Source organism: Pyxicephalus adspersus, chromosome 4, assembly GCF_032062135.1.
Source record: "Pyxicephalus adspersus chromosome 4, UCB_Pads_2.0, whole genome shotgun sequence".
Lineage (NCBI taxonomy): Eukaryota > Metazoa > Chordata > Amphibia > Anura > Pyxicephalidae > Pyxicephalus > Pyxicephalus adspersus.
The window spans coordinates 52,874,580-52,889,019 of NC_092861.1; the positions used below are offsets into that span (position 1 = coordinate 52,874,580).

Below are 14,440 nucleotides of genomic sequence, written 5' to 3' on the forward strand. Positions count from 1 at the left end.
AAAAATACGGGGTTAACCAAAAGAGCAAAAATATTTAGTGCGAGAAATTACGGGCTTAGCGGTTAGGGGGTTAAACATGTACTCCTCTATTGTACTCCCATTTGTGTTTTATTCCTGCATACTAGTTTATTGGTTTTAAACTAAATTAGCATTTACAGTGGTGCAATATTGACGGAGGCAGAGAAATAGATTAACTGCTCTAGAGCAGGAACCAACAAGGACCACTTTTGCAAATCTGGTAGCCACATAACATTTTTATATGATGGTGATCTGTGTTTTGATCACCATACAGTATTTGGCTCAAAATTGTTGATCAGAGGCTAAATTCATTTAAATTAAATAACCAATTACATTTTTTCTGGACAATTGCCAACCTAAAGAGGTAATAAACCACCAAAAACGTTTTAAACTTTTCAAAGTGGTGACTAGAGCATTAAGGCAAACCCCACGTATTTGCATTGTGGCCCATGGTATTTTCCCCCCATCTATATACCCTTACCTGCAGATATATTGCACCTGTTCTTTTAATAAAGCAAAGTCTGTCATGTGTTGCTATCTTGTACACAGATTGAATAGGACCTGATACCTGATGCCAAGAAATTGAAATGTCTGGGTGACTTCCCCTTCCTACAGAATTTTTAACTAATGTATAATGGATGTTGATACAAGTATGTAATCACAGTGGTTGAGTAAAAGTCAATGTTCCTAAATGCTTCTTCTGCTTTAGGAACCTAAAGGAGGGCTAAAGGAAAAAGTATGAACATCTTGACTTTCACCAAAGAAAGAAGCCTAATATCCTTAAAATGGAATGACTAATATATCAGATAATAAATAAATAAATGGCATCTCTATCTCTTTGTCAGTTTGTTTACTTGAAAACACTAGTATATATCAACTTATAATAAAAGGCGTCCTCAATAGTGTTCCTTTAGGTGACAGCGTGCCTCTGCTTTCAGTTTATAAACAAAAAATTGATACACATATACCCAAGCACACATAATTAACTTACTGTTATCTCCATCCATTAATGTAAGGTTTCTGGTATATAAAATATTTATTCTTCTGCCACTACCAGAAGAAAAGGGAGAGAATCTGTCTGCAAGGCAAAAAATAGCATAAAGTCATATGTCTACATTTAGCACCTTTCCTTGCAGACAATGCAAATCACATTTATCTCAATATATATGCATTGAAGGCTTTAAACATCTCTTCTGTTATCATGCAAAATAATATCTTTCAGATCTTGCAAGCAGAATAATACTCTTTTGAAACATATTACCAGATTGTGGTTTCTTCTATGGAAATACAAATATATGTTTTGTCTTTTTCCCTAGTCCCTTTTCTGTGCTGGTCTGTATTACCACTTAAAAGTGTGAAGGTGTGCTGTAGTATAACCCCATAACACTCATCAGAGCAGTATTGGAAATAAAAAACATCCTAATAATACTTCTAACACACTGCCATATAGCAGCCCTCATTACTTGGCAATTGTTGATCTTTGCATTAGCATATTCTGGGTCATTGTTTAACCCAAACAGCCATTGCAAGAAGTAAACTGGCTGCAGTGATTCTATGAAAGTCATTCAGGTAAAATGGAATGTGCAGTGTGATGTAACTAATGACAACCAATCCACATTCAGCTTTCAAGGACTAAAGAACACAGAATATAATTGGTTGTTTGTTTCACATAATCCCTGCTCTCTCCTTTACCTTACTTTTGTATATTAACACTGGGCAAATGTCTAAATACATAGATAAATTACAAGTATGTACCCTCCAAAGAATTTGTAATTCTGTAAATTCACTCCTGACACACAGAAAATCTTGTCTGTCAGGCAAGAGACCCAAGCTTTCTTTGTTGCATTTCATTAACATTTAAAGCGTTTTGTCCCTCACCAGCCTGTGAATGAATGGTTATAAGAGAAGCAGTAGAGTGAAAAGCTCATCTCTCACTCTGCTTCCCTCACTATGCTCCTTGTCAGTACATGAATAGACTGGATGTGTGTGCTGCTTCTCTCACTTCCTGACTGAACTTTGCTGTACAGGGACTGCAATAAGCCGATACTCATTTAAATTAGGCTACTTAGAACAAATATTGTATCATTTTGGGTAATGTACATGATTTTTTTTATTAGTCTGCACTAACCATTCATGTTTGCACTAATACACAGTAGTATAAACATGTCACTGTAATACCAGCATAATAGGCTTCATAGGTGCTGACATTTCTTTACAGTAAATAACCATATAAACACAAATATATATAAATACATTATAAAGGAGCCACACATTTTTTTAGAATGGTCCAATAGAAGTCACTGTGTAGTGGTTTCTTTATTATTACTAAAAGCTTTACCTGCACAAACTGCTTGTATTAATGTGTGCAATCATAAGAAATAATTGAATTATATGATATATTAATATAAAGAAATAGAAACCAACCTTCCCATTGCACATTGAACTCATCAGTTAAGATTTGCTCCTTCAGTATGAGGCCCAGAGCAGCCTGACACAACATCTCATTGGAGATTCCTTTCTGAGGAGGAAACAGCTCGTTATAATGCTGGGGGATAAAACTGGTATGTACATCCCCTGCTTCAAAAGCTGGATGTCCGGAGAGACTAAGGAGGAAATCAATATTGGTGCTCAGGCCTACAATCTGTAAAGACAAACCAGAAGGCAAATCAATAAACATATTAGGAGTGTGAATGAAACAGACAAGACCACAATCATATTATAGATTTTCTATAAACCCGAGTAACCGGAGATTTATAACAGCTACTAAAATTTGGGTTAATGTACTATTATTATTATTATTATTATTAATAAACAGTATTTATAAAGCGCCAACATTTTACACAGTGCTGTACATTACATAGGGGTTGCAAATTTATATTCCTGATTAGCAAGGTAAAGCTCCAAAGCTGCAAGCTCCTGTACATGGTATCACTTAACCTAGCAATGTGTGCGTAGAATACTATGTGCAGGATTTTGCAGTTAACTCAAAAATTTGGCAGGCAGATTTCGAAATGCATTTTCCCAACAATACTTTCATACAAAGAATAAATAATGACGTTGTTGCAATAGGTGTACAGTATACTGGCCTTTACAACAACTTGGCACTTTCCTAAGCCCAACACGTTGGAATTTGCTTTTAATGTACTTTACAAGATCAAAGACTATCCTCCAGTACCATTTTTTGCTACCAAGCATGTCCAAGAGTGCTTTTTTGAGGAGAAGTGAATAAGAAGGAGAAAAGCTAGTGTAGGCAATATTGACAATGTAAACTGTGTAAGCCTCTTCAAATGATCATTCCCCTCCAGGAATGTTTACCAACGCCTGTTTGTTGTTGCCACACATTCGGTAATTGTCCGCATTAGATGATGCAAGGATGTTCTTATATCTATGAGCAGCTTTAGTCTGACCTGGAAAGTAGCTGAAACAGGATTGTATATCTGCTTGTGTAGGCCCAGCTTAAGTATTCATCCAGAAACTGCAAAGTTTAACTACTTATTAATTCTTTATAAATATTATTCTGTCAGCTTGGGCTTGATAGAAGGCTTCATACCTTGATTAGATTATTGTATTGTACAGGATTAACAAATAACATTATTTTGCTGAATAATGTTTATTAACTGACCCTAGTAAATGCTTTAGTTTGTATTTACTTAGCTTTACAGTTCCTGAATAAAATAATCAAGCTGGATTTAAGAAAGAATTTTGTGACATGATCACATTGTAACAAGTGTGAACACGTGCTGAGGCATTATGATTTTTGGATGGTAAGGACCAGGCTGTTCACTGCACATTGATTAGAAGCTGCACCAAGTTGATTAGAAGCTGCACCAAGTTAGACAGAAAGGCTCTCTGCATTCATGCCTGGAGGACGTCTAGCTCTTTCCTTCACAGTCTTCCGATCTTAGCACACCACTTTTATTGTTGGATTTCAATTGTTTCAACTAATAAGAATCAGATCACACATGGGTATTACCTAAGACAGGCTGAGTACATAGAAATTTCCATTTCTCCAGACTGACAGCCATCTATCAAGGTATTTTGATATTTAAATACCTACTCAAAAAAAAACAAAAAACTGAGCACTACTTGCATCAGGACTAAAGACTTTTAGGAGAAATATTGGCATCCTACACCATGCTGAAAAACACAGTGGAAAGTGGTTTTACTTACATTGTACTGTCGTAAACAATATCTTAATTTTGTCAGCGCCGCTTGCCGGTCCTTTGCCCAGACCACCAATTTGGCAATCATAGGGTCGTAGTGTACGGAGACCTCATCACCTGTCATTGTTTTTAAGCAGAATTAAACAAAACAAAAATTGTTGAGAAGCAAGCATTCTGCATCCTGAAAAAAAAAGTTTTATAAATTTCTTCAAATAGAAGGCTCAAAATATCGTTTACTTTGCAATGCATGAACCAAATTTTTTTATAAATATTCCTAGGATCGTGAGATTTAAAAGGTCACAGTAGTCAAACAGCAAAATATTGCATTTAATCTAACTCCGGAGACAGAACCTGCTGAATTTTTTTTTTTTTTTTTTATACTTGCACAAGTTCATTCATCACAGTTATCAGTATCTATATCTATTGAATGACCAGAACATAGAACCTGAAAAACACAGGCTTGTGTGTTCCAGAACTTTTTTTATGCTTCCAGGTTCTTCCATACACGCTGGAGCATCATCTCATGACATAAAGAGCCAATAATCTCAGTGTTCTCCCCAGTCCCTTTTAGCTGGGCGCACCACGCAGCACTTTTCAGTAACCACCCAGCTGTTTTTGGGTGGTTATTGAAGAGTTGGGTCACTATACAGGGGCTGCCACCCGCCTACAATTTCTTCCTACCTGCAGACTAGACTAGATCTAAAAATCATGTTAGAAACCTGAAATAGTGGCCATGGTGGATATTATCTAATCTAAATGAAGGTACATTTCCTACAATTCCTACAATCCTACAAGGCCTACAATTTCTTCCTACCTGCAGACTAGACTAGATCTAAAAATCATGTTAGAAACCTAAAATAGTGGCCATGGTGGATATTATCTAATCTAAATGAAGGTAAACCAAGTGCATTTTTCTAACTAGCATGTCTGCAGCCTTTACTAGACAAAATAGAGTTTACAATACAAATTACACAGGTATACATATTTCTCTGAACAAATCAAAGAATAAATGTATGGTCACCTTGTCTAACTCCAGTTTCAATTCGAGTGCAAAGATCGGCTGGCGGAGTAGAAAGATGTAGGAGTGGACCAGCTCCAGGCATAAAGTTATTATTGGGATCCTCTGCATATATCCTAGCTTCAAATGCATGGCCATTCAATGTGATCTCATCCTGTGTTACCGGGATCTTTTCCCCAGCAGCCACCTGCAAAAAACCAAAAGTTCTTTCTATTTAATATGTCAAAAACAGCATAACAGAAAGTTTTAGATCTCACTGCTTTTGGATTTCTACACAACAGAGTCTTTTGCAGGTACAGAACATGACTAAAATATTAATTCATTTAACTTAATGGAACAATTTAGTGACTGGCTCTCATTACTGTAAACTTTGGCAATTGAAATGTAGCTAATAAAAGTGTTACCATCTCACTGTAAGTATGAATTAAATGATTTCATGGGAAGTGTACGCTATAGTGAATGACCAATAGGAGAATTCTGGAGGCACCATAACTAAACTAAGATACCAAACCAAACTGGGAGCCACATACGTCAATACCTGAACAGTAGTCACCAGCTGAAAGAACACTAAACATGGGAGATATAAGTAGGCTGCTGTTTTGTCACTATTTAAACTCTAAATGACTACTCTAAAACGTTACAGGCAAGTTCTTTTTGTTTGATTTTGGCTAAGAAGTAAAGCTTTAAACACCCCACGTAGAAGACTTTAATGAACTATCTAGAGAAGCCCTCTGCCTTACCCGTAGCTGCCACTCAACCAGGTCAGTTCCAGTGATCATCTCTGTGACAGGATGCTCCACCTGAAGTCGGGTATTCATCTCCATGAAGTAAAAATTCTGTTGTGAATCCATAATAAATTCTACCGTTCCTATAAACAACATTGCACTGTAAAAAGTGGACACTAAACACTTCCTACACAGAGACAACCCTAAATCCCAAGCAATAGGTAGAAGATGTTTGTTTATGTTAGTCATGTAGACATACCTGCTCCCACATAGTTGACTGCTTTTGCAGCTCTTACAGCAGCTTCTCCAAGTTTCCTCCTGACCTCAGGACTGATTCCAGGCTGTTGACACAATAAAATATATTCACAAAAGCTCTTACATTGTTGTACTGATCCTGTGTTTCCTAAGAAAGCTCATGTGCCATCCCCCCTTTAGCCAGGCACACTACTCACTACGCACTTTTTAGTAACCACCTGCCTGTTCTTGGGTAGTTACTAAAGAATTGGATCAAAATACAGGACTTACCACCCATATACAGCTCCTTCCCACCCAGCATAAAAAAAATTCTGGAAAGAACACTGGACTGTAACGAAACAGAGGTAGTCTTACCCCAGGTGCTTCCTCTATGATTTTCTGATGTCTTCTCTGAACACTGCAATCTCTTTCAAATAAATAAACAGCATTTCCATGCTGGTCTCCAAACACCTGGACTTCTACATGTCTAAAAAAAATAATGTCAAACAATTAATCAAGATATGGGAATAATACAACTTTGTGCAATATATATATATATATATATATATATATATATATTGTATTATATCTTTTCTAAAATAATAGGCCATATGCTATGAAATTGCTGTAGGAGTCCTCGGTTCTAATGTATATGTAGAAGGGGCCTGGGGGAAGGGAGGGAGAGATTTCTAGGGAATAAGGGCCTGAAAAAAACTTTTCTGACTTCATCAAAATATTCCCTCTTCTGTATAGTGCATTTATTTTCAGGAGCTACCACACTGTCTAATACAGGCTAGTGTTTCAAAATGCAGAGTTTCTACTACTAACTGTGGAGTGTGGAGCAGAGTCCTTCAAAAATATTCTCTGTTAGTGACAACTACAGCAATTGAAGATCAGAGGATAGTACAGACATATTGGAATACAGTGATTGGGCATCCAAAAAAAAAAATTCCAAATTCTAAGTCATGGAACAACCAAGCTTAGCATTCCTGTAGATCACTGGAAAATCATGAGACCAGTTTCACTATTTCACAATGGCTACCTCAGGGGGACAGGAGTTACCTGTCTTGTGTATCTGCTTATCAAAATTTATTAAATATTAGACTGCATTTTGTATTGGTATTAGGCATTGCTGCATTGTTTTATTGTGAAGAAGTCAATAAAATATAATTTCTTGATCGTGTATTAAATATACAGCATTTTTTATATTAGGTTGATGGATTACCCAAGTTCACTGATGAAGAGTGTATCTTTTCCATTGTGCACAATATAGTGGCATAAAAACCTCAGGTTATGTAGGTAGGTAGTATAGTATAGTAGTATAGTAGGTAGTATATTCATATTAAATACCGATTAATATTTTATAAACTTCAAAAGGAGATATGTTTACCTTGGATTGTCCACAAATTTTTCAATCAACATGACATCATCATTAAATGACTTTTTTGCTTCTCTTCGAGCAGACTCTAATTGCTCCATAAATTCTTCCTCGGACCTTGCAATTCTCATTCCCTGTAATGGCAATAATAGGTATACATATTTTTTGCATATTATAAATGAAATTACAATACAACCTGCTAACTAATTTAAAAAAAAAATAGGAAAAAATAATAATAGTATTTAAACAATATCTACATTACTATATAGGTTCATCTTTTCAAACTAAACTGTTATGGTGGCTATACACTATAAGACATTTTTAATAGATGGATGTTAGGCTCAAAAAAAAACATAGGAAAATCTATTACATAATAAAAATTAGGGCTCTGGTCTAGAATGCCCATTCTTTGTTTGAATAATGTGCCTTTTTTTCTAAGCTGGGAGAGTTTCCAAACAACGACCAGCAAATGGAAGTATTCCCAAATGTTAGCTCTTAGCGGCTGGGTGAATTTCAGCTCCGCTGGTCGATGGATACACAGCAGTAACCAGGTCAATGATTAATATAAAAGGGATATCAATTTTTCACAAACATTGTGCACACAATGAAAAAATAAAAGTCCTCAATATAGGGAAGGCACCACAGGGTTCTATTCTTGTTAGCCAGAAAACCTTCCTGCACTTCTCCGTCACTGGGAATAAACCCTCCTCGTTCATTGGCCCACTATAAAATAATGGGAGGCTTAGCATATATGATACTTCATTCTGAACTACTACACAAACAATTCCTATGGCAATCTTTTCTAAAGTTATCTAAAAGTTTTCTAAAAATTACCAATGCTTACAATATTTGTCACAGAAAATGTATTTCAATATACAAATATTTAAAATAAAATTCCTACAACTTTACAAATCAAGAATTTAAGGAAAGCCTTCTAGGAAAAGTGAAGGCTATTATAGTAAAAAGACAGGTAACACTAAAATAACTAAAATCATATAGGTGTTATAGTCAAGAACCACAAAATTTTGTCTGTATATACAAGCTATGGCCTAATTAAATCCCATCTACATCCAGAGAAAACCAAAATGTATATTTGTTATGTGAGCTCCTGTATTAGTCTACCTCAATAAAAGGCAGCATACCTTACCACCTCCTCCACGGACAGCTTTAATCATTACAGGATAGCCAATCCTCTTGGCTTGTTCCTTGAGATACTGGTCAGACTGATCGTCCCCATGATAACCCTCTATGATGGGGACTCCTGCAGCAGACATAATTGCCTTTGATGTGCTATGACAGACAAACCGTAATGTAATTGATCACTATCAGGACAAAGAAATGCTTACAAGATCTTTAACAGGAAGAAAAAAAATATTCCTTACCTCTTAATCCCCATGTCTCGAATTGCGGAAGACGGAGGTCCGATAAAAATTATATTTTCCTTCTTGCACAGTTCTGCAAATTCAGTGTTCTCAGATAGAAAACCATAACCTGGGTGAATAGCCTAATATTAACAATAAAAGGCATTAAAAATCAGAAGACGCATTACAGAAAAAAATGCAAATACTACATAGATTCAACACGCTACATTTCATTGTGAACACTTATGGCAAAAAAATTACTATGCAAAAAGTAACTATCAACTAGTAATAAATTTTAAAAAATAAAAATTTTCATTTCATGGATTAGGTCAGCAAAGCTTGTCCAGATTGTGGAGTACACTGCAGGGAGTCCTTAAGCAAATAACAATCAGAATCACCATAGCACTTCCTGAAACATATGTGAGTGTGGATTTATTCTCCTGATGGTGATTTCGTTATCTGCTTCTTTTTTTTTTTTACACAAATCAATCTGAAGTCTTGAAAATTACTAAACATGGAATTTTCTCATATTTGTGAAACTTAACATAGTACTTTCCAGAAAGTTTTACCTGGGCACCTGATGATTTAGCCACGCGCATAATTTTGTCCATTGCGAGATAACTTTGTTGAGAAGCAGCCGGACCAATATGATAGGCTTCATCTGCCTGTAACAACACTCAGGTATTATTATTACAAAGTAAAACACAAGAGAAAAAAAGACAGATTTGTATTTTACTGCAAACAGGGTCCAGACGAGGATCATCAAACTTAAACAAAAATATCTTTAAGGAGCTCCATTATGTCTACTGTATATATAGTATAAAACTATACTTTTAGGATAGGATTATAGCATTTTTAGTTATTAACACTGTAGCAACAAATGCAACTTTTTATCCAAAAAGGAGATGGCAATTTTTCTAAAGTATTTAGCAGCACAAATAAGTAAGACAATGTAGCCTTTTTCAACTCATTCCATTTAAATCTAAAGTCTGTTGTAAACCCAAACATTTTCTCATTTTGGATAATGCATAGAACAATCAAACCCCCCAACATCTTCAAACTAAGAAAATCCCCAATTTGGATGGTACTCAAAATAGGTTTTCCTGTCTATTCCTGTTCCAGTGAGAACTAGAAATTGTGGTCACCAAGAGAAACAAAGTAAATCTATCTTATCAAGGATCAGAGAAAAAAAATACATAATTTAACCCCTTATCCAAAATTGATACATTTAACTTTGACTGAGGGACACAAAGAACTAAGAAGGTTTTGTAAGTCACATAAATAAAAAAAAAAACAAAGCCTTTTATGTGTTTGGTCTTGACCAATGGTGGACAATGTATTTTATAAAGAAGGCCTCAAATACAGCCCCTGAGATCACCAAAGCACCACACATAAGACTTGTAAATATAGTGCTACAAAAAGCTGTTAAGAGACTGCAGACATTGCACAGAAGAACGCCAGAGACTACAGACATAGCACAGGAGACGGCCAGAGACTTCAGACATGCTAGAAAAGTTGGGGGAGTCTGGGAAAAAAAGTCTAAGGAGAGATATAGAATGGAGACATATTACATAAGACTTCTACAAATCACCACATATATAGCCCCTTCACAAATCAATTATTCTGTATCTGTGCTCCCCATAAATATTACTTGTGCCTCATTTGAAATTTCTCATAGCAAAAAAAACAAAAACAAACAAACAAAAAAAAAAAAAGAGATAAAGAGAAACAGTACAGTAAAACTAAAGTAAAAGCCGGTCTAAAAAAATAATTTTCCTTCATTAAAACATTTTTTACTTCACATAAGACAGGCTGCAGAGGGTAAACATAAAAGGTGCCAGAGGGTAGCGGGTTGGGCACTGGGGTCTATATATTTTTTATAAAAAAGTAATAAAAGCTAGCAGCAACACAAAAATACTAATGAACGCATTGTACCAGAGAGACGTGCATGGAATCTCTATCTGCCTCACTGTACACAGCCACTGACTGCACACCCATCTTCTTTGCTGTGCGCATCACTCTACATGCTATTTCTCCTCGATTTGCAATAAGGACTTTCTCGATCCCTAAGCAGAAAAAATAATAAGAAGAAGTCTACTTAAAATAAAGAGCATGTAAAGTACATATATAAGTTGTATGTGTAACCCATGATCCTACTTTTATGTCTGCAGCCACAGAATAGAGGTAAAACAGAGGCATGAAACTATGAAGTACATACCGTATATACTCGAGTATAAGTCAATCCGAGAATAAGCCAAGGTACCTATTTTTACCTTGGAAAACAGGAAAAATTGATTCACTGGAGTATAAGCCGAGGGTGGGAAATGCTGCAGCTACTGGCAGGTTTTAATATTCAAAATAAATACCAATACATTTGCATAATATGGCCATTACAGCCATAATACGGTAAACAAATACCATAGTGAGAATGTTTTGTTTAGGTAGGTATACTTCTTACAGTACCTAACCACTAAATTCTCTTTAACCTCCCTGGCGGTATGATTCTGTCCGGAAAAAGTAGTTGAAAGCGGTACAAAGTGGTACTGCATTCAGCCACTGTAGCATTGTAGCATTCCAATTCTAATTCTAAGGTATGTGGGTTTCTCTTATGTTCTGTGTACTTTTGAATTTAGCTGCCCTCTTTACGGCTTTTGCAGCCAGCGTATTTCCGCCCCAGCCTGGTGACATTGTCATCAGGGGACGGAAACCGCTAGGCGCGGCTGCCGGATTGCGTGCTTTTCTGGAGGGTCCCATGCACCTGACTGGAGTATAAGCCAAGGGTGACTTTTTCAGCACATTTTGGGGGCTAAAAAAGTCGGCTTATACTCGGATATATACGGTAAATCAGCAAACGGCTAAATGGCAAATAAAATATAACAATATGTAGTAGTTAATATTCACTGATAAGATTTTTTTTCTTTTTATTCATGACATAGCATGCAATATATAAATAAAAAAAAAATATATAAAAAACCATTTGTGTATTTAATATATTGTGAAAAGTAGAGAAAGATTACATCTCCTGCCAGGTTTTACTGCAGGTGGAGGCTCCATTGGAGAGATTCTTTCACTTCCGGTCTAGAAAAACAAGAAGAGAACCCTAGCCCCAGCTAGCCGACAGGGGTTTGAACCTTTCCCCATGTTATCCCTTTTTTCATACTGAATATTAGTATCAGTTTCAGTGTAAGCATGACATACCTGCATCGGAAACATATCTCTGTGACATGGAGCCAAGTGCCCATTTCCTGCAAACAACAAAGTAAAGCAGAATTAATGGTGCTGCACTTAGTGATAAGACTGTAGATTATCAAGGTGACCTAAAAAATCATAAAACGAGTTATTACAGCAGTACAGTTCAGGTTCCATATGACAGATGTCAATTTTCATGTTTGTATTTGAGTATTACCATGATTTTAAAATATCACTTCTACTTTACAAATGGCAGGATCTGCCTTTGTCATCACCAAAGGGTGCAGTTCTGTGTGAGAAAGTCTTAAGCTACGTACACACTTCCAATAATTATCGTTGGTAAACGAACGACGAACGATCCTACACGATATCGGCGAACGATCGTATAGCACCGATCCTGTACATGCAGATAACGACACGATCGTTCGCAGATATTGTACACACAATAGATGCGATCGTTTGAACGATACAGGAAGTGACGTGCACCACAGGAAGTGAACGAACGTTCGTTCATCACGCATGCTCAGACCATGGACGATCAATGAACGACCGTACACACGATAGATGGTCAACGATCGTCATCCAATCCGATCAGCCGGTCCGGTCGTTCATTTCCAGCGACTATTCTCGTTTGTCGGCGTCGTTGGTTACTTTTTTTACGAACGATTTTTGACCAATCGATCGTTCGTCGTTCGTTCGTCGTTCATTTCCAACGATAAAAATTGGAAGTGTGTACGCAGCTTTAGAAAGGATGTGACAGAAATTTTTTTTCTATGGTAAGAGTTTTATATGCAATCTGCAGAATTCCTTTCTGTCTCTAAGACTGGGTCTACACGGACGTTCTTAAAAACGCATGTAAATACGCTTTTATATGCTTTTTGTGCACTTTTTTAGTGTTTTAAAGCTTGCCTATGCCGCGTTTTTTCTGCGTTTACATTTCAAGTGTTTATAAGCGCAGAAAAACGCCCCATTGATATCAATAGAAACGTTTACCCACTTTTTCCATTGCTAACCCCACGTTTTTTAATTTTTTAAACATTGCAAGCAACGTTATAGACAACGCTTACAAACGTGCCTCAAGGAAATGTCCTGGTGTAGATTAGCCCATTAGAATGCATGGGAATTTCACACATGGGCTTTTAAAACCTCAGGTTAAACGCTGGGGAAAACGTCTGTGTAGACTAAGCCTAAGACCAAGTATTTTAATAACATTGGCTGTGTTATCAGTTTGGTCTAAAGGGAAACAGGGACACAGAAGTTGTAACGTTGTAACTGTGTCGTTTTGCCCTCTCGCACCCATTGGTCTTTTGCCTGTCACTATCACAGCCATTTACTGCTGCCCGTTCCACGTATAAGATTCAGACACAGACTGACTTGTAATTTTTCAGCCATGTTCTGTCCTCTGTATGAGGGATTCCCAGCAACTCCTAATATAGGATAGGGCATAGCTGGGTAATTCACGGCTCAGTACTTTATAACTTTCACAATGAAGATGTCACGTGGGAGGAATTTAATAGAGGTTCACTAATCACCTCAACAAATCCACAGTCTCAGCGCCACTGAATTCATGTGCCAATCGCGTGTACCAATCATGACGTGTACCGTCCATTGCGGGTACCAATCATGACGTGTACCAATCATGACGTGTACCGTCCATCGCGGGTACCAATCATGACGTGTACCGTCCATCGCGGGTACCAATCATGACGTGTACCGACCATCACGTGTACCAATCATGACGTGCCAGGCGCATATGCCATCTGCAGGACTTGGGATAATATCGCAATCCGAGAGCTCAGTCAATGGTGAAGTCATAGCAATGAGGGCACATCTGGTCCCTCTTGTGTGCACCCAAGGTCCATTACAGGTCATTTTGATTCTTGCGCTTGTTTTTTTTTTTTTTTTTTTTTTCTTAAGTGCTTCATATGATATTGGGGATACCATTAATGTCGGATCCCCCCTAAATGTCAAGAAGTGGAGACTAGAGTCTCTCTTTAGGGTCTTTGTTTAACCCCCTGGTGGTAATCCCAAATGTGGCTCCCGGTTAATTTTCAGTACCAAAAGCGGTAACCCCAAGCCACACACGGGGTAGAATTGCCAAGGAGTTTAAAAAGCTTACCTGATAAGCGGTGCCCGTGGCGACCTCCGGCGGTGCCTGCGGCGTCCTTCAGCAATGCCCGGAATCTTCTTCCCTGGCAATGCCCGGCCAGCATTTGTGTAACCTGGCGATGCCTGGCCGGCATTTGTGTGCCCGATGTGTGAATGTTGGGGATCGAGAATGAATGGGAGCGCAAAGCCTCCCGGCGCGCCAGCTTGAAGAGGGATACTGGGACAACACGGGACCTGATTAAGAA

General features: G+C 37.4%; 1 protein-coding gene across 1 annotated transcript in view; it reads right to left on the reverse strand.

Annotated features, from left to right (window-relative positions):
* Nucleotides 1–12,234, reverse strand: part of MCCC1 (methylcrotonyl-CoA carboxylase subunit 1) — a 17,739-nt gene extending 5,505 nt beyond the window's left edge. The window contains exons 1-13 of the mRNA XM_072408161.1: nucleotides 12,096–12,234; nucleotides 10,833–10,963; nucleotides 9,467–9,562; nucleotides 8,919–9,040; nucleotides 8,679–8,826; nucleotides 7,549–7,670; nucleotides 6,534–6,645; nucleotides 6,184–6,265; nucleotides 5,940–6,067; nucleotides 5,203–5,386; nucleotides 4,189–4,298; nucleotides 2,443–2,659; nucleotides 1,010–1,096 (exon numbers count right to left, since the gene is read on the reverse strand). Of these exons, the coding sequence (XP_072264262.1) occupies nucleotides 1,010–1,096; nucleotides 2,443–2,659; nucleotides 4,189–4,298; nucleotides 5,203–5,386; nucleotides 5,940–6,067; nucleotides 6,184–6,265; nucleotides 6,534–6,645; nucleotides 7,549–7,670; nucleotides 8,679–8,826; nucleotides 8,919–9,040; nucleotides 9,467–9,562; nucleotides 10,833–10,963; nucleotides 12,096–12,123 (1,567 nt within the window). The 5' untranslated portion in view covers nucleotides 12,124–12,234. The remainder of the gene's footprint in view (nucleotides 1–1,009; nucleotides 1,097–2,442; nucleotides 2,660–4,188; nucleotides 4,299–5,202; nucleotides 5,387–5,939; nucleotides 6,068–6,183; nucleotides 6,266–6,533; nucleotides 6,646–7,548; nucleotides 7,671–8,678; nucleotides 8,827–8,918; nucleotides 9,041–9,466; nucleotides 9,563–10,832; nucleotides 10,964–12,095) is intronic.
* Nucleotides 12,235–14,440: the final 2,206 nt, after the last annotated feature.